Source organism: Musca domestica, unplaced genomic scaffold, assembly GCF_030504385.1.
Source record: "Musca domestica strain aabys unplaced genomic scaffold, Musca_domestica.polishedcontigs.V.1.1 12, whole genome shotgun sequence".
Classification (NCBI taxonomy): Eukaryota; Metazoa; Arthropoda; class Insecta; order Diptera; family Muscidae; genus Musca; species Musca domestica.
The window spans coordinates 377,619-399,527 of NW_026712155.1; the positions used below are offsets into that span (position 1 = coordinate 377,619).

At 37.8% G+C, this 21,909-nt stretch overlaps 1 protein-coding gene across 2 annotated transcripts in view; it reads left to right on the top strand.

The window, feature by feature from the left end:
* Nucleotides 1-21,909, top strand: part of LOC101897852 (uncharacterized) — a 60,150-nt gene that overhangs the window by 26,739 nt on the left and 11,502 nt on the right. Inside the window, exons 1-2 of one of the 2 annotated variants that reach the window (XM_059132326.1) lie at nt 4,196-4,297; nt 21,607-21,839. In XM_059132326.1, the coding sequence (XP_058988309.1) occupies nt 21,681-21,839 (159 nt within the window). In that variant the 5' untranslated portion in view covers nt 4,196-4,297; nt 21,607-21,680. Of the gene's footprint in view, nt 1-4,195; nt 4,298-21,606; nt 21,840-21,909 lie in introns of those variants that run through there. The other variant, XM_059132325.1, reaches the window with a different exon arrangement.

Here is a 21,909-nt window from a genome sequence, read left to right on the forward strand (position 1 = left end):
TGAGGGGGAAAATACACGGATCTTCAATTGTCTCCCGTTAGATCTGCTCACATAAATGGCTAACAAATGAGAAATGCTAGAGATCGAACTCAACATTTTCATTATTATTTAGTACCCAACAGTTTCCACACATCCTGTCGTGTCTAATCGCAGTAGTGAAGCTAGCCAATATTGGAAACATCACACCTCGGTCAATAACAACTTAAATGTGTGGATACTTGCTTTCCTTGATATCTAGCCATTACTAGGATAAAATGGTATTTTGAGGATATATTCGAAAGGCGGTGCATTCTATGACTTCTTCTATGATTTATTTTAAAATTGTGGTCTAGTTACAAAAAGGGATGGTGATGTTTTGACAAAGTATCAAACATAGCTATAGGACTCCTCACATTGCTCTGTGGTGAATTTGTTGGTACACAGGAGCAGACGCACACGGACGGCTCCTTTGAATGGCCGAACTGAGTTAAGACAGACAAGTCAATATTCTGACATTACTCAATTTGTTAAATTGTCCCCCGTTAGACCCATTTGAAATCAAAGGATTGCCAAAATGTTGTAGAGCGCTGAAAGTTGTTGTGTGTGTGTGTCCCTCCAAAGGCTGTCGTCGAGCGCGGCGGGAAATGAATGGTCGGCAAAAGATTTATTCGAATTATTGTTATGTGTCACACAAAACCGAGAAGCAACACCAGCAACGAGAAGACGAAGCCTTTTGCAATGAAAGACAGTTTCTTTGGAATTGTAAGTGTGTGCGTGTGTGCGCATGGCAAGCGATTCTTTTGTGTGGGAACATCACAAATACAAATATCACTCATACGTCACTTTAATTTCGCAAAAAGTCCTTCAAAAGCCTCCAATTGTTAGCATTTTGCCTCCTTTGTGCGATTTGCGATGAATGCGGGCTACCTTTTCACGTTGCTTCCATTCAGAGTTTCATAAATCATTGAGCCGTTTGTTGGTTATCGTTTCGTTCGAAAGGGAAGCCGAACATGAAACCCTTTGTTGCAATACGAGTCTTCGGGAGAGTGTCCCTTTCCAACTGGCAGAGGCTTTGCAGCGACGAGCCTTGTGATGAGCGTAGCTGTTGGGGGTGAGTGGAACGTCTCAGGCATTCATCCGTCTTGGCTAAGTCATCAATTATCAGCGTTTTTTAAGTAGAATATATTTATAATGGCCCGACAGCAAATTGAATCCTCTGCGGTGTTGGCTGTTTGATGTTTCAGTCGCAGAAAGAGTTTCTGTTTGTCAACGCTGCCTGTCTGTCTCTATAATTCCAACGCCCGCATTTCATTTGTATTAGCGATGCCAAACACCAGCACACATACAAATGTTGTTGTTGTTGTTGCTTCTGCTGCTGCTGCTGCTGCTGTCATTTTCATTGAACTAAATAAAAACGTCAATTCGTCTAGTAATTGATGATGACAGCTAACAAAAGGAAGCTGTTCATAAAGCCTCCCGGAAAATCCCTTAACAAATGAAAATCATTTTCCTTGCGAAACCAAATTCTAATGAAACAATTTGGGTTCCCAGCCATGATCGGATTCAAGATGGCAGAATGAAATTAAAAATATACATAAAACCACAAAGAAAATTTGTACTTCGAATCAGAGTGAGCGTAACGAAAACTCTTTTTTGGCAGTCGGATCTAGGATTCGAATCATGCGCACGACACATCCAACATTATAACACATATTAGATGTGGAAGGATTGTACAGGTTGTCCAATAATAGTAGTACCGAATATAGTTAGCTTCACTGAGCCCCATCAATTAACTAAATAAGGAAAGGCTATAGTCGCACGGGGCCGACCGTGTGATACCCTACAACACTATAATATATTGGAAAACCTCCTTAGCTACAAACATATTTTAGTCTATTATTAGATATAATGCCGTACTGTCCTGTACAAATTTTACCTATGGTTTTTTACGGATATATTTACCCTATATTAACACTCTATGTCGTGCTGATGGGTATCCAAAACAATTACGCATAAAATATGTGGTCCATTTTACCCGCTAAATATAATTCAGAGGTCGTCCACAATGCTACACTTTTGCACTGTTCTAAAACCTGACCTAATGCAAAATTCCGTGACGATTGGTTGTTAACAATAATTGCGGCTTGAATAAAATACTCTCCTTTTCTGGCAAGAGGCCATTCCGAATTTGGATTAGTGGAAATTTTCGTATTTTTTTACATCAAAGTTATGATCTATTTTACCCGATAAATATTGTTTGAGGACCAAACAAAATGGTAGGCTTCTGACCAGCCTTAAACTCTAGTCTAATACTATACATAGCTAGATCGACTCAGCTCGGCGAGATTAGATCCATATTTAGTTTCCTATGTCGGGGACCAATATTTCGACGTGTTACATAAGTTTTGGCCCAATCAAACTTATAATACCCCCAACACGTAGTGCTGTATGGTATAAAAACATAATATTCCTCATGTCGAAAAAGAAGGCCTGATCGAAACATCAACAACACACATGTGTATTTTTTCTTCAGTAACATGACTGCGTGTTGCTGACTGCTAGGCTTTATCGTTAAAAATGACGATTCCATAAAATTATGTAACACATCGAGAAAAGAAGAAGCATCCATTGATTGACTTACTTACCTCATGCGCTCATTTTATTGAATCGTTTAGCCATGGTAGAAGAATACAGGTAGATGTATCAACGATGGAGAACATTGATTTGTCAATTTTTTTAATGTTTTTTCAAAAATAATTAGATTTTTATATATTTTCTTATACGACAAATATCAAAATTTTTTTCAATTCCAAAATTGGTTTGACAGTCTATTGTCCCAGCAGCTGTGTCGATGTGAATACCTGTATCCCTCTACCTTGGGTTTTGTCGAACAAGTTCGGTGTGTGAACCATGCAGATCCCATATCGAAAAGACCGATCCTTTTCCAGCAAATGCATCGGTTTTGAGCGTCCTTACAAACGTCTCTTAATTTATTTGAGCGCCAGACGCCAACATTTTGTTGGTTAAGAGGCGTAGACCGTTGAGCTATAGAACATCGCAGTGGTCTATCTGACTAGCAGCTACAAAACCTTTAATAAATATGAAGGCCACCTTTAGCGTTTTATTTAAGCGGTTCTAGGAATCTATTTCCGATCAGGCTTTTATCATTTATAAATGTAAATAAATACAATTCCGTTATTTCTATCGCATCTATTTGTATCCATTCTCCGATGGGGGTGTGCCGATTATTTTGACAATTTTCCAATTAGCATTTTTTATATTTGGGCATGTATTTCGGTACATTTATCTGCTTACATACATACACACTCCATACACAATATGACTGGTAACGTCAAACGTGTGCCCAATTTGTTATGGAGGCCTAAAATAGAACAGGGATACAAATTAAATGCTATGACTTAACGTTCTATTCATCCGAGTCCTGTGCACAAATGTCAAGCGTGTTGTAACAGGCAAAGGACCCTGCCTGATGAGTTCGTATGTCTGTGTGAAAGTCTGTACTTGCTATCGGGCTACGGATAATTTAAAGTGTGCTAGTATTATTGTAACCTGCAATTTGCCATCGATTGCCGGTTGTTGCCTCCACACAATGCTTTCTTGGTTAAGGGTTCGGCCCCTGTTGCCCTTGCAACGGCTTTTCCAGCATTGATAACATCGGTTGTTACTTTGGAATACAAGCAGTGTTCGTGTAAACTTGACTTGATGACTTTCGACCAAGTAGAAAATCAAGGCCGTTGCAATTATTTGAATATCGATTGCACGAAAGAGAAACCTTGCGTCCAGTGACCAGCCGACCACACCTATACATGTTGCCACCGTCTGTGTTGGCAAGGACAGCTCTGTCATTTCCCTCCTGAACTTGATAATAGGTTGTGTTCGTCACTCGAAGTGTATCGGACGTAGTTAGATTGAGCGATTGGGCATGCATTTATGCTCTCCGCATGGCCATGGCTGTTGCTTCGCACATGGCCTACATGCTATACCACGGCAGGATAATGAATGACGGACGGAAATGACACAATTTGCGGCACTTTGAGTAATTTGAGGACAATTTAGTCCTTCACTGCTCTGCTGCGAAGGCTTATCGAACGTCCTTTATGTAGTAAATTCCTACAGTTGTCCCTGAAGTAGGACGGATGATCCAAGTAGCAGTTGGCTTTCAAGTCTACAAAGAAATCACAGTACATCCAACGGGCAGGATACTCGTGGTTTACAATTTATTATCAGTTGACGGTTTGTTTTGGAATATTTTGACTTTTTAATGGGCCGGAGGTGAAAAACAATATTTTTTCCACACGTCCGTATTAATAGAGAAAACAGAAGAGAGGTTGTTTTCATTGCCATGTAATGTGGAATGTCGCTCATGTTGGATTGTGTTCACGAATTCAGTGAAGTGAATTTGCGATGTTAGGACTGTGCTAATAATTAAAAAAAAAAAACCTGCAGGTACTTTAAATTAGTAGTGATTAGTTGACCTACGATTTCTATGGGAGGTGCGAGGTCAATAGAAGTGTACATCACGATAGATGCTAGTAGTTGTTCAAGGACCAGGGATCATATGTATATAATAAAGTCCTTGGAGTTTGTGACCTCCCCCCCAAGATTTATGGCAGATTTGTTTTTCACATCTGTATACTCAAGTCAAGTCTTATTATCAGACGTGTTGTATTTTTATGACGACCAACACCGCCGTTTCCCATTATTCTCTCGTTTTCATGCAAACATGTTCCACAAGAAATATATTCGGACAATTGCACAATTTTAGTTTTATTTAACCTCCCCCACCCCCATAGGCCAATAAAACGATGCCACCGATGACACTTTAGAAATAAAAAACAATTCAATTGAGTTAAATGCCAATTCTTACATCTGTTGAACAGGTCTCACAACGAGTGCTGTTGAAGAGACAGAACAATTGGAGCCATGGGAATAATGACGACTTGTATTACTTTTAATTGTTTGTTGCTAGTCAAAACTTGGCATGCGACAACATTAGGCGATGCTGGAGCACCCAAGTAGAAAATGTTTCCATTGAAACACCTTTTGGCGAGTTGGGCACCGCAGAGATCCCTGGCGTGAGAGTGCTAATTTAGTCGCAACATTTTGTGTTGGCGTAATGTTCCGTTTTCGTTTCAATTGACAACGGAGTGCTTAGTGGAGCCCGCTGTGGAAAGCCGCTAAGATTATGGAAAGGCGATAGAACGAAAACCATGTATCTCAAGTGGAATTTGAATAATGCCTGGCATCTATCTTGGCTTGGACTGGAAGAACGGGAGGACATCGAACAAAATACAAATGAAAAGACTGGAAATAGCACAAAATGCGACCAAAGGAAAATGTCCACAGCGCTGCACAGTGGCTCATCTTTAAAACAGTGGCGGTCAAACGAAAAACGTTGGCTGATTGATGAGTAGTACTCTTTTTCAAACAAATATTAAGAACAAAATATGTTTTCGAATTAATGTTCTCTGTCAGATCAAATTGCAAAGACCTAAAATGGCGAAGACTAGACAAAATGCATCCTGAGCAAATGGTTTGTGGCTATACTGTCGTGAAAAACAGCTAATGCCAGAGGCATGTTAATATAAAATAAACAATTATAGAAAAGAATGACAAATAAAAGTTTAAAAAATCCAAAAAATTGGTTTCAACATTCTATTCCATAGTCCTTCCCAATTAATTGTTGCTTTTTGCTTTGGCGGTTTACGATATTTGGCTGTTGTTACGATATCATAACAACAAAGGTATTTACACCTGGTGATAATATTTTGTCTCTGTCTTGTCCTATCTTTCTACTTCTATGTCTTTGCAAATTGTTAATTCAATTTAGCCATGTTGTTAACAAATAAACTCTCGACCACATTTTCCTACCGAACTGGCTGCGATTTTCCATTTGGATCTCCTATAAAATAAAATTAATCAAAAATATAGTTCCAAAAGAATATATACATAATTCGACCGAAGTAAAACGTCAATTAGATTCTTTGTTAGGGAGAAACTGACACAGTTGGATCTTGCGGCCAAATATTTTGTTACACCCTCATCATTTGATACGCCGAAACATGCCTCAACAAAATTACTTTTTTTGGACGAAATCCGATTCAGAATATTTGGAGTCGATTAAGCGGTGACTGTCAGTCCGTCTGACTAGCTGGCGCGTTCGATCCGATCCCAATATTTTAAACAAAAAAATCTGGTCTGTCCTTCTGGTACTTCGTCCACAAAGGCCCACAATTTTCAAAGTTGGCTAATCTAAATATACCTCTCAACCACCGGTGTGATGTAAATATGGAATTTATCCGCCCACTCCTTCTGTTACCTCCCCTCAAGGGGTAAACATTTTGAATAATTATAACCCTTATAACATGCGAAACAAGTCAATATCGATATTGGATATGTCCCCACAAAAGGTTACACATATATACACAATTCGAATAGTGTTGAATCTCTTTAAACGAGGCTCATCACAATATTGTCCATCCGGGTTGGATGAAGTGTGATAATGGAATACACCTGACATGTTGAAGTACATATTTCAGACTTATGTCAGATGCGAATTGGACCCATAAACCGACTGACACTATTGCCACTGGCTTTTAAGTCAAAAGAGTTAATTTGGTCGAAATTCAATGAACGGTTGTATCAGATGGCAGCTGTTCACGTATGACAATACACCAAACATCGGCTTCAATGTAAGCCTTTTCTGTCATAGGATCGTGATATCCCTCACGAACTCCAAATACCAACTTCAAAACAGTTCCATTGAAAAATGTGTCGCAAATCATCCATATGTTGTATGACGTCTATGCCCTTACCTTAGCCTGTCCATGTAGGTTATTTTTAAGGATGTTCTCTGCCAATTTTCAGCAATTCAATTTCAACATACCTAAAAACAGGAGGTCTAGAAATATAAAGGTTATACTTAATCATGGACCTATATCCACCCATTTTCAATCCGTAAAATTTCTACGAAGCTAAAATACATTTGAGTAAAATTTTACTAACCTGATTAATTCCGTTCAAAAACTGAAGTGATTTTTACAGTCGGGCGGAGGGAGTTGCATGGCTAAATCGACACAGAATTTTATTCCGATCTACAACATATAGACCTTATAGAAAAAAGTTGAGTAGTTGAGGATGTTTGTCTGCCGGAATACCGACTGATACATTCTAAATTATTTATTTTCTGTTCCACGGTGCACTCCACTGCTATAACAGCGCTTTGTCTACAACTTTATTCTTTTAAGAATTTACCCTTGAAAATACTTAAGTGACAGGATATTAAATGATAACGAAAAAGATGGAATAACACAGAATAGCATCCCCTCAACACCCACGCAAGTCTCTTGAAAGTTATTGCTATCATTCAAAAGCACATAAAGCAAAGCTGAGACTACGTTGCTGGCCTGGATGGAAAGGTAGCCACATTTACATAAAGTTTTGCTTCAAAGCATCAACGCGCTGGGGCTGGCAAGTGAGGAAACCCAAAAAAAGTCATTCTTCATAGCAAGAAGCACATTTACCCGCCTAGTCTATATCCCAAAATCAAAGGTCATTGTCGAACCATTTCAATGGCTCGATTCAATACATATTTCAACGTCGTTCGAGAATACGTGTGTGAATGGCATGGTTCGTCATGAAAGAATTTTCACCTGCCACTAAAGCTAATCAATATGTATACTTGAGTGGAGCACCCACAACCACACAAATACACGTTCGAACGCCAATAACATCGACTCGCACTTCCTTCTACCGACCCATGTTGCTGGCAAGTACGCCAGGCCGGAAGACGTCATCGTCTTCTGATTGGGCGTCCATATTTCCATTATATCAGACTTTTCGTCCACGTCCCGCAATCGCCGGCTACTTCTGTTCAATGACCCTGAGACAATATCTAAAATAGAAAAATAAATATCGTGACTTAACTTTCGGGGCTCTTTTTACTTCGTGAGGACTTTGCCAGCTGCGTTGCTGCTATAAAAACGTAGATAGATTAATTTACTCCAGATATGTAATCAGAAAGGCGATTAACATATTCCACGCCTTCTTTAGAATAGCTGGAATTTCAGTAAAACCAAATTTTGATTCTTGCTACTACAAAATGTCCTGTAAGGACTCTGTTTTAATTTGTGAAACTAGAACAGATTATTGGATTGCAACGCGTAGCTAGTCTCATCTCTTCACTGTTTGAGTTACGTTACGAAATACCGTCATACTGTTTTTGGCCCCAAGTTCATATTGCCGAAGTTGATCTGATGTCTTTTTGGCTTATTGTTGACTTTAAGAATAACTCATTTAACCTTTCCAAACATCAACCTTTTTGATCTAAGCTAGACGCGAACGTTAAAAAGAGGATTATGGAATTTTCTGACTTGTCCTTCTTACAATTTTAGAGAAAAAGTAGACTTGTGTCGATCTAGTCCATAGTTCAGTACGCCAGCTCCTAAACGTATGAGTGATTTCATATCACTAATACGCAGTGTTTTCATACAAACTACCGGAATCCACGGAAATAGGTAAGGAACTCGTTCGTTCGATCATATTAGGTTGTCACCACACTAATATAAAGATAAGTATCCGCTCTGTTATTATATGCAGGGTCCGGCAAATAGATTTTTTTGCAAATCCTTCAAAAAGCTACTGAATATTTTTAGTTCTTTTTATACCCTCCACCATACTATGGAGGGTATATTAATTTTGTCATTCCGTTTGTAACTCCTCGAAATACTCATGTCAGACCCAACAAAGTATATATATTCTTGATCAGCGTAAAATTCTAAGACGATTTAGCCATGTCCGTCTGTCTGTCTGTCTGTTGTAATCACGCTATCTTTCGAACAAATTGAGATAGAAGACTAAAATTTTACACACATATATATTTTGCCAGTAGGCAGGTTAAGTTCGTAAATGGGCCATGTAGGTCCAAGTTATCACATAGCCCCCATATAACGGTACCTCCCGATATTCGGTATTTTGATGATTTTAGCGACATTATTCACCGGAATTGTTTCAAATTTGGTATTTGAAGTTCGTAATGGATGATACATCCTAAGTCAAAAAATGAGCCATGTAGGTCTATGTCTTCATATAGCCCCGATGTAACGGTACCCCCCGATATTCGGTATTTTGATGATTTTAGCGACATTATTTAACGGAATCGCTCCAAATTTGGAATTTGAAGTTCGTAATAGATACTTCAGTCCATGCCAGAAAATTGTCTGTGCAGATCCACGCCTTCGTATAGCCCCCATATAACAGTACACCCTATATTCGGTATTTTGATGATTTTAGCTACATTATAAACAGATTTCTCTTCAAGTTTCGCATTTAAATATTGCAATAACTTATGACAAAAGTTGCTTATGCAGGTGTACGTCGTCGTATAGGCATTCGATATTTTTAAGATTTTAACAGAATTTTAAACGGATTTTATTTATTTATTTTTGTTTTTTGTAGCAAATGGTGGAGGGTATTAAAAGTTCGGCCCGGCCAAACTTACAGCTTTTTTACTTGTTTTAAGTACTATCCTTCGTTTTAATAATGGAAAATAATTTCATTCAAATGGCTTCAAGGTATATTTCATCAATGGCTTCACGAATATTGCCCTTTAAGGCGTCGATTGTATTTGGTTCTCATTTGAAATAAAACTGCAACAGTGTCAAATCGTAGCTTTGAGGTGGCTAACCGACATGAATATCCTCTTCTCAATTTTTGTGAACAAAAATTCGTTCAACAAAAATTCGTTCAACAAAAATTCGTTCAACATGGTCTGATAACGTAACAAGTACTTGTCTAGGTGCATCAAGCATAAACACAGTCATATTAGTTCAGCGAAGAGATAAAACTAAATATCTTTCAAATTAGACATGGGCTACGTGTTATATATATATATATATATATATATATATATATATATATATATATATATATATATATATATATATATATATATATATATATATAGACTAGTTCTTTGAATCCGATTAAATAACCCAATGATAGTTTATATAGGGCAGAAACGTGACTATATATATATATATATATATATATATAGACTAGTTCTTTGAATCCGATTAAATAACCCAATGATAGTTTATATAGGGCAGAAACGTGACTTGTTTAATTTTCTTCAAAATCCTGACTGTCCACAAAGTTCTAACTATGAACAGAGTCTCGCGTAGTTCGTAAGTCAAATGGCTGATTAAATCGACTTCATACAAATTGGCCGAGAAGGCAACTTTTTGTCGTACATATCAGGAACACCACACACCCTGTTTCAACTCAACCACAACGTGTAGCGCGTATGATTAATGTTTCAACAAAAATAATCATACGTCGTCCGTGCTTTTATGTATTTATATTTGGAACAGCGGTGCTAAACACACACACACAAAACCCTACATATATGACAGCGTCGCATGACTATTTTTGGCTCATCAAAATATACAATGATTGAGGATATTCCCATTTATAGAATCTTCGTGTTCGTCTTTCGGAACGACAACTCATTTCAAAAGTAAATACTCACATGTGCATGGGTAATTAATTACGTACACGTACACACACACTTACACATGTGTTTGTGCGTTTGTCGGGTAGCAGGAATAAAAAAAAATGAACGGATGATTAGTTTTACGTTGCTTTCAACGATGTTTGGCTCCAGACGATTTATTTTTCAAAAGTTCTTAGCTCATGTGGGCGGCTATTATTCGGGCATGTAGGTATTACGCACATGTCAGTTTGCTGACATCTGGAACATGAATTATGGCGGTTCTTCACAAACACACTTTAAAACAATACCGGACGACATGCATCGCTTTATGTCACATGTGCTCGAGCCATGGAATGATCCTTGAATTACGATTGCTGTCGCAGAAAATATGATCGCATGTGTGATACACATTCAAAAGTTGTGTGACGGTCGGGTCTACTCGCTTTGTGTGAGAATGTTGTTCCTCGGGAAACACACCAAATAACAATAGAATCAGATCCTGTATCTATGCGGATATACAGAGAAGTCTGCTTTTGTCGGTAAAGATGAAGAAAACATCTGTTTGCAGAGAATGATTCGGCAAATATAAACTTTGTATCTTCCGTGAAAATTATCAGCATCACAGTACCAAATAAGATTGGAGCCTATCCATATCACACGACCACCCAAAGACCGTCTCGTCGAAACACTTTTGCCGAAACCTAAATAGTTTCAAGCATTTCGTTTTGTTTCAGCAGACAGAGGGGATTATCCTCAAATATCGGCCATGCCCATTGTTCTTAATTGATTGTTCTTAAAAAATACAAAGTAATTAACTTATTTTACTCATGGCCAATTAATGAGAGTCCGGCTATGCGGCAACAAAGCTGAAGGTTCTGAGTTCGATTAATGCTGGTGTAGAAGTAAGATTGCAAACAACTATTTATGTTTGCAACGGGGAAATGGGCTCCCAAATCCATTGTTAAACCAAACTTTTAATACCCTTCACCATACTATGGAGGGTATATTCTTGATCAGCGTAAAATTCTAAGACGATTTAGCCATGTCCGTCTCCCTGTCTGTGTGTCTGTCTGTTGTAATCACGCACACATGTTTATTTTGCCAGTAGGCAGGTTAAGTTCGCAAAAGAGCCATGTAGGTCCACGTTTTCCTATAGCCCCCATATAACGGTACCTCCCGATATTCGGTATTTTGATGATTTTAGCGACATTATTCACCGTAGTTGTTTCAAATTACGTATTTAGAGTTTGTAATAGGAACTACAGTCTGTGACAGAAAATTGCCTATGCAGGTCCAGGTCTTCGTATAGGCCCCATATATCAGTACCTCCTTATATTCGGTATTTGGACGATTTTAGGTACAATATTCACCGAAATTGTTTGAGATGTCGTATTTGAAGTTCGTAATGGAAGCTACAGCCTGTGATAGAAAATTGTCTATACAGGTCCAGGTCTTCGTATAGCTCCTATTTAACGGTACCTCCTTATGTACGGTATTTTGATGATTTTGGCTACTTTATTCACCGTTTATTTCAAGCTTCGAATTTGAATATGTAGGTGCACGTCGTACAGGCCCTAATATAACGGCTATATTCGGTATTTTTAAAATGTTAACAGAATTTTTGGCGAATGTTATCTCTTTCGAAAATTTTCAAATTCGTTCCAAATGGTGGAGGGTATTCAAAGTTCGGCACGGCCGAACTTACTGCTTTTTTACTTGTTAGATGTTCGTTTTGTTGTCCCACAACTTAATATTGCAGTCCTTGTATATAATATGTGTTGTGCATTATTTTCGTCAACTTTTACCACCAAAAACGACCATTTATTTTTGTATGAATATCAAATTTCATTAAAAAAATTACATGTAAAAATAATAGCTGAAAAATAGGCAAGGAAAACCCGTTACTTGGTAATGAGAACTTTCCTTTAAATGCTACAACTCAAACAATCCCTTCGAACATGTGGCCAAAATCATGACAAAAACTTAATTCCGGGGATAGATTTCTATTGTGAAACAAGGTGGTTTGCCACAAACTGGTTAGAATGCTAGGGATTTACAAACTGAGCTACATAACGGTAGTGGAAACTATAAATTTGGAGCTGGGATTCGAAACGTTAAGAATACTTTCTCGCAAAATCACTCAGCATTCTTAGGCGGTAACGTGCAATCTCAAAACTCAGATATTTTCAGGCCCAAAAAAATCGAGTAGTATGTAAGCTTTCTTATGGACGAGGGCATAAAACGTCGTTGTATTTGTTATATCAAATAAATTTATTCACGGCGTCAATAATTGCCAATTGAAAAGCTATTTCTTTTCGCTCGGTTTCATTTTGTAAAGTAAGATGATGGAATTCTGCTGGCCAGCATACCACGTCGCACAGTGTCACGATCGTGGCTAAAAATAGTCAAAACCATGTGCCTCGTTGTGCTAATTTATTGATGAGAATCGATAGAAAACGTATCAGTTAGAAGGAATCTTAATTTTTGTATTGATAGGTCAAGTATTTTACTATATGAGGATTTGAATCCGACAATTGTAGATAGGAGTTGTGGATATTTTTTTTCCTTTATTTGTCTAAAATAATATATTATGTTATAATCAATTTTTTGAATATTTAAAGCATAGGTCGCTTCAAATGTGATTAGTAAGCTTTCTTGAGATGTAATAAGCTTGTTTCCTCACACTGTTGTACTTATTTCCTCACTTTTGTAACGCAAATTTTGAAAATAGAGGAGTGGAAAAAAATTTTTATGAAAGTGAATATAGATTTTATTTATAGTCTGGGTTGAGAAATGTGAGTACAAAAGTCTGATGACGAACATGTTATTTATAATTTTCTGTGGCCACCTCAATAAAAAAATATGATATCTTGCGGAAATGGGTAGAAGTGACAGATCGGAATAGTTTATATGTTATGTCTACACTAAAAAAATTGTTGGGGACAGAATGGAAATGGAATTACCAATAAAAATAAATGGACAAAATACCGAATATCGGAAGGTACCGTTATTTGAGGGCTATACGACAACATGGACCTATTTTCCCAGTAGTTGGTCCTCGGCATAATAAGTGCCTGTACCATAATACATCCTCTTCTGACGACTCTTTCTATTCTTTGCCACCTTTTATATGAACTCACGACATAGTGCGTCGTAGAAATGTAATTCGAATCCATTTCGGGGGCCTAACTTGCACAAAATTAACTTCTCTGTGTAAAATGTACAAACAACACCTGAAATATACTCATTTTCGGAGCCAACCCACCTTGCTGATACCCCGACCGTCTATTATCACGACAGTTTGTCTGTTGTGTATTGGTTACATTACGTGCATTAAACACTGTTCGTATCCGTGAGATAAGCGATTATCGGTGTGAATTTTACGAATGTTGTTTTATGGTTTCAGCAGAATTGCACACCATCGCTCGACATGATAACATGTGCGTGGACACCATCCACTGACGGCGGCCACACAACGGAGGTGAGCAGTACATTTGAGCCGCATTGAGTGTTTGCAGAATTCCACTTCATAGCCACCGACGACCCATCCGGTTTTACCACCCATCAGACTCGATATACTGACGGCACTTCCCATCTGCCCATCTCGATATGCAATATTTATCCAAACAAACACTTGTTCGGAATTCCATCCAGGCCTTTCAAAATATTTGAAGTGTCCCTACAGGACGATAATGTTTGTCTGGTTAGCCATGGGTGTGTATGTTGTAGAAGCTGAGGGCAAAGGAACACACAAATGCATTTCAATTGTTTGGTACGATGAATGGGAATTGTTGGGATGGCTTTAAAATTGTGTACAAGGTTTGGGGCTACGCAAGTGTTGTGGCGTAAAGCTCCGTTTTCGTTACGGCTACAATGTGTTTGTGCAAAAACGAGAGATGCTATTGTTCCTGTACTACATCGGATTTGCAAGGCCTAACGATAGCAACGAAGCTGTCACGACTATAATATTAATTTCTTTCAAGACCAATTATTAGTACAGCCTTCGGTGTTTACATGACCACCTCATTTCAATGTCTCTGGTTTTCGCAGAGACGCTCACAAATCAAAATGCCTAAGTTTTAATAAACGATAGACAATGAAGTGAAGGGAAATTATTTATCCAATATGAAAAATAAAAACAAAATATCATTTTAAAATATAATATGGAAAAATGTTTTTTTTTTCTTGTATGCAATATTACAGCCTTCTATCTCAATTCGTTCGAAAGATAGCATGATTACAACAGACAGATAGATAGACAAACATACGGACATCACTAGATCGTCTTAGAATTTTACCTTGATCCAGAATATATATACTTTGTAGGGTCTATTATAAATATTTACAAATGAATGACATAGTTATTATACCCTCCATAGTACGGCGGAGGTATAAAAATAAATAGGTTTTAACCAGGGCATACAAAAAATGACAAGTTAAAAAGCAGGAACTTTGAATACCCTCCACCCTTTGAACGAATTTGCAAATTTTCAAAAAAAAAAAAAAAAATCCTTTAAAAATTTTGTTATACCGAATATAGCCGTTATATTGGGGTCTATACGACGTGGATCTACATAGGCATTGTTGTCATAAGCATATTCAAATTTAAATAATGTAGCTAAAATCATCAAAATACCATACATAGGGAGGTACCGTTACATCGGAGCTGGACTTGCACAGACAAATTTCTGTTACAGCCTGCAGAATCCATTGCGAACTTCAAATACGACATCTCAAATAATTTCGGTGTGTATTGTACCTTAAAATCGTCAAAATACCGAATATAGGGAGGTACTGATATATGGGCCTATACGAAGACCTGGACCTGCATAGACAACTTTCTGTCATAGGCTGTAGTATCTATTTCGAACTTCAAATACCAAATTGGAAACAATTCCGGTGAATAATGTCGCTAAAATCATCAAAACACCAAATATCGGGAGGTGCCGTTATATGGGGGCTATATTAAAACGTGAACCTACATGGCCCATTTAAGTACTTAACTTGCCTACTGGCAAAATAAACATGTCTTTTAGCCTTCTATCTCGATTCGTTCGAAAGATAGCGTGATTACAACAGACAGACAGACGGACATCGCTAAATCGACATAGAATTTTACGCTGTTCAAGAATATATATACTTTGGTGGGTCTTACATGATTATTTTGTGGAGTTTCAAACGGAATGACAAAGTTAACATACCCTCCATAGTGTGGTAGAGGGTATAAAAAAATAGTAAATATGTAAAAAAATTGTGAATAAGGAAGTTTTTAAGGAACGGTTACCATATACAGGTAACGACTACAATATACCGGAAAAGTTATGGTACACACCTACTGTAACTTCAATGCGCTCAGATTGAGCGGATTCCATTTCAGGAGTCAAGTCTATTCCGATTTTCATACTAACTCAAAGTGAAATCAGTTTTTGCAGCACACATTTACAAGTACTGATAAAAAATGTTAGCTTTAATTCAAAGAGAATATAGATCTATTAGAGTCATACGGGACCGCTTGTGTACAGGTATGCCACTAGCTTTGTGTTTTTCAAAAAGGTTATAAGAATGTGCTCTCAGCAATTGCAAGTACGTGTTACCAATAACCCGAAATGTTCATAAATGGACTTGAGTGATTCTCTATGAAACCCAGAGGAATTTCATGAGGGACAGAAACATAAATTCCATGTCATTAGAACAAGTGGGGGCAGCACGTGCAATGTTTCTCACAACCGGAAAATAGGAATACGTATCCGTCCATTTCATTATACGAAAGAGAAACCACAATGGCTTCAAACTATGGGCCCGTATTACGGGCATGACATGGTAATCCGTTAGACGACCGGTGCACACCGAGCTTCAAATTCCATCTGCCCAGAGTAATTCATGTATTCAGTGTCATCTAAACGTGTTTCAATGTTGAATGCCACAGACTCAGGCAAACAAACCACTCACATACATGTTTACAGACATGTGTGTACATACATACATACATACATACATATGTATAAACATATCCATTGCAGAACGAACACAGACCACTTACCTTCGCCCACTGAAGGAGGATGAATAAAAGGGTTTTTGTATTCCATTAGGCTTCATCATCATTCGCATTCTCAGCTGTGGCATTCATCGCGTATTACGGCCTGTGGTAATGCCTGGGCTTTCAATATACACACATATGCACACATGTACATTTGCAAACACACACACAAACACCTACGAACGTACGATTACAACATGAATGAACTACCACATCAATGTGTGGCATCATTGAGCGTCATAAGGAATACGTGTCAATAAATTCCTCCATGGAACATCTACCCCACTTAAAAAATACTCGATGGAATCCTTCGACACACAAGATTACCACCGATGAGTGTCTGTAATTGTGTACTTATTGTTTGAATGGTAGGTTGTTCCTGCGTTATTTTTTGTGGGATGAGGGCAGTAATTTGATAAATTGGAACCTTTTAAAATTACGACAGTCCCCTTACGGAAGGAAACAATTTTGGCATTGGGAAAAAGGGATCGAAATGGCAGACAAAAAAGTAATTAAATTCGGTAGGGTCAAACGCGCCATACGTTCCACACCTAGCATGTGATGAATACGTGAGAGCAAGAATGACTTCTAGTCATGGCCAAACAAGAATAATTATCTTGGAAGCTGTGTTGGTGGTGTTGGGAGGCGCAACAAGTCAATGATTGTAGAACTTGCGGTTTGGCGCCGTTTGAGGCATAAGTCAAGTGTATGTGTCATCTGATGTCGCACCCATAGCTACTGAGGGTATATATCATTTGTTATGACATAGTGGTTTTACAGAACATGTCCCTTTGAAGGAAATTCCCTTCGCTAGCCATGCTCGTCTGTTTGTTTCTCTATTTTGGGCCCCTCCACCTGACATGCCGTCCACAAACGGACAACATTTAAAAAACAAACAAGTATTTCTTTCTTATATTAACTAAAAACGCCATATTTTCATTCGAGTAAAAAAATCCACACCAACTGCAAAGTAAGCAGACCCCGCTAGCAAATCAAATGCGTCAAACATAGATATCTTTTTTTGTTGTTGCAATAAAACCATGTTCACAGTTGGACACAATTCTAATGTCTTCCCAAGTAAAAGCAAATTTGAGTTATAGCGTAAATAATAGAAATACACATGTGTAGGTAAATGCATATGTATACACACAGGATTACATGGCACTAAAACTTTGGCTGGTTTCACGTGAACACATTTTGCCGTCAGTAGACTCTGATTACCAGGATCATTATGATTCTAAGTTGGATGGATGTCGTGGTTCCATTATCATGCCGAGTACTTCACAACACTTGTTAAAGACGTTAATACAAATCCGTTATACAAACGGCTAATTTGCATTACAACACCACTTAAAACCCGTAAAACGCCGCACAAGGACATCATAGCTAAAGCTACCACATGTTGAGAATAACTCGAATGTCATTCTAGAAGTACTTAATAAGCTGCCTACCAACCGATTAAAAACATGTTTGGGTTTTGTCACAAACACAAACGGCAAACGTTAAATACTCGCAAGAAGTTTCTACGCAGTTGAACGTAATATAACTCTGTGGCATATACATACATACACACGTATACATGTGGGCTATACCCGTTCATAGACGGAATAATATGACATTAAGGACTGGTTGGTTGTGAAGTTCAGATGATGCTACAATGATCAAACAATGCCAAGAAAAGTCCCAGCAATAGATTTGGAATTTGGAAGAGTAATGAAGTTCGCATTCTAGTCTGATTTGTCATTGTCAGAGATTGTCATTTAAGCGAGTAAAAAGCTCATAAAACCTAAAATTTGCAAATGACCGGACGGTGGAATTTGTCACGGGAATTTTAACCCATTTCTCAATAGCTTGAAAGTGCCTTTTTATCGCACTTCGGTGCAATGCATTCTAAGCAGGTGTTATATTCGAATTCATTCGATAAATGATGTTTAATCGAACAACTTCATTCGCCAAACATACAATTCTATATGCCAACGCTACGCGCTGACCCGCATCAACTTCAAACTTATGAAAATCCGTATGGCTGCATTAACAACGCGTCAAAGTTGAACATTTTTTAGCTTTTTGTGTAAATTTGACAAGCATTTGTTTTGTGTGTAATGAGCCTTGTGTGAGTTACCCGAACACAACGCGCAGCGTATTCATCCTGCGTTGGCTCCAATGATTATATACTCACAGTTCAGAAAATGCGTTTATCAACTAAGACAAGAAATCCCAAGGTGGACAATTTGAAACTTTTCGTTAAATGATTGTGTACAATAAAAGGTGTCGTACTTCAAGTAAAAGATACCGAACCATGTTATCGGTATCATTTGTTGTTTCTCACCTTCGCCAGCAATTAAACATAGCCCCTAATGAATGTACATTTTTTTCTATAGTTCGTTTTTATTTTCGACCATGGTACAGTTATTGCAGGTAGCAGCAAAGCGCGGCTGATTGGACTTTAGGGTAACAATAGTGTCAAATTCAATATAGCGTTTTGTGATTTAATTGCATTTCTTGATATACAATGGGTATACGCCTTTTTTGATATAGAATTACAATGCATGACAATGTGAACAAATATTTCTAAAAATAATTGAAAAAAAAAAAAAAGAAATACTGTAATAATTTACAAAACGCCAACCGCGATGGTGGACAGAAACTTTATTCGAGGTAAAAAATCAGTGACACCACATTAGGTAATATAGTCGCGTATTTCATGTTTCCTAAACTTGCAAAATGTAGAATACTTTATTTGTATTCGCAGTTTGGTTTCAATTTGAAAGGGATGTTGGGTTTTCCATGATTTTCGAGCGATTTTCAAAGTGTTGAGAGGTGTAGACCCACAGCTAACAACTATACATTCAGGGAAAAGGATATGAACGCATTAAAATTATATATTTTCAGAACTATTCTTCTGCATTTGAAATTTAATAATCCCAATTCCAAAAATGTACATTTTTATATTTCAAAAATAATTTATTGAAAATTAATCGTTTTGCTTATATTTAAAGACATTAAATTCTGACACTTGTCTTACGGACTGAAACAAATTTGTATGTCGTTTTTGCTACGTTTGTTCTACAACAAGACGTACTGTTACCTGTTTTATTCTACCATGATTTTCGACAAAATAAAAACACAAATAAACAGACATTTTGTCTGAGTTTTGTAGGCTCGTCGGATTTCGGTAACATTCATTCCTTCGGTCCGTTTAAATGCAAAACCTTTATGTGTGTTATCCCACCGATAACTAGTTCGTTCGTGATCAAATCACCATAAATCTGACTATGGAAAACAAGTGTTTAGTATTATTGATGATGCTCTTTTCAATGAACCGTTCAATCGAACTAGTTCGTTCGTGATCTAAGCAACTCTAGTCTCTATTGATTAGAGCGATATTTTGGAAGAATTGACATTTTGTTATGAAATGTTGTGATCTGCGAACTAAGGGTGTGGAATTTTGTTTTTCCATAAAAATTGTCTTCTCATCATCGACTTCTAGAATATGTGCATACCAAACATATCCTTTGTCTATATATATGGATGGATAATGCTCCAGGTATAGGACAGCTCCGTACACAGTGCATAATAGAATATTAGACAACTGCTGTGACTAGCTATTCAATACAGAAAAGAAATGAAATAATTTGCATAAATTTTACCTAAAATAAATCATGCAATAGACAGCATCATTGGCCCGAGAGTTGTCCATTAAGAGAGCGGGATTTTACTATTCGATGTACGAACAAGCTATCACGTTTTACCACCCTCCACCATCGTATGAAGGGTATATTAAGTTGGTCACACATAGAAATAAGAGTTTTAGACTCCACAAACTACATATATTCTTGATCAGGATACAATTCTATATCGATTTAGCGATGTCCGTCCGTCTGTGGAGATCACTCTAGCTTCTGAACTAAACGAGGTAGGCTGATAAAATTTTACTCAGACGTGTAATATTGAAAATTAGCTAACTGTGCCGACAGATTTAAGTTTTTTGTGTGTTTTAGTCACAACTTTAACCTGAATTTGTTGTCAGTATTTGCAGAATGGATTTCCATTATGTAAGAAACATCCTTGAACTGTCAATATAGGTCTAAGTTTTTTATATCCCCATACGAGTATATCGGTATTTTGATGATTTTAACGACATTAACCTGCGGAATGGTTCCAAATCTCGTATTGTAAGTTCGTAGTGGGTACTACAGTATATGATAGAAAATTGTACATGCCGGTCCAGGTCTTCGTATAGACCCATATAACTATACCTCCATATATATTCGGTATTTTGATGATTTTTGCGACATTATCCGCCGGAGTTGTTTAAAGTTTCGTATTTGAATATTGTAATGGCATATGACAAAAATTGCATATACAGGTCCGTGCTAAGTACGGTAAGTCCTCATATTCGAAAATTTGCAAATTACTTCCAAATGGTGGAGTGCATTTAAAGTTCGGCCAGGCCAAAATTACTGTTTTTTTACCTGCTTCGGATTGTCGTAATGTTTATGAATTATGTGTTCACCTATTTGTTTACGAATATGTGAACTGTCACTTAGCCAGAATCCTGCGAAGGCTGTGTGTTGGTTTTCGCATAAGCGACAACACCTTTTCAGCATTCTTATTGAGCTCGTACCGAGGTGTGTCCATGAATATTACTAGTTCGGTTTCATTTCCTTAGCGTTCAGTTCCTTTTCGTATAACCCGCGACATGAATTCAATTGCCTTTGTATTTGATGAACGGAAATGACTTCTCGTGCCATTCCGCTGTTATCGCCACAAAGGAAATCACCCAAATCTGTAATCAAATTTTGAACGCATTTGAAGAAAAGTAGTTTGATTTTTCGGTGCTCACCTTCGAGGATAGAAGATAGTATTGCTTGTGACTGTAGCCAGCAGCTAATAGCTGCCGTAGTGGTGTCACTAAACACCCGCCAACTAAAATGAATCTGTACATGCTCAGATGCAACAGTTGTCGGAGTTCATCCTCAATTCCAGGTTCGAACTGTCACGAAGGACAGCCCTACTCATTGTTGTCAACGACCATAGTATTTATTTTAGTTGCAACTCCATTTCTATTCCACAGGATATTTTCCCTTGGGCTCGGAGCACTGCCTGACTTGGATTTGTTTGGATGTGCTCTTCTGTACGGCAAGTATAATGCACTTGTGTACCATTTCTGTGGATCGATATCTGTCGCTGCGTTATCCGATGCGCTTCGGGCGGAACAAGACACGCAGACGGGTTACTTTGAAAATAGTGTTTGTGTGGCTGCTATCCATCGCCATGAGCCTGCCGCTGAGTTTGATGTATTCGAAGGTGAGTACTCTACCGGGGAGTATTTGTATTATTGTTGGTCTTCCATGCGCCTATACTACTGCGTTTGGTA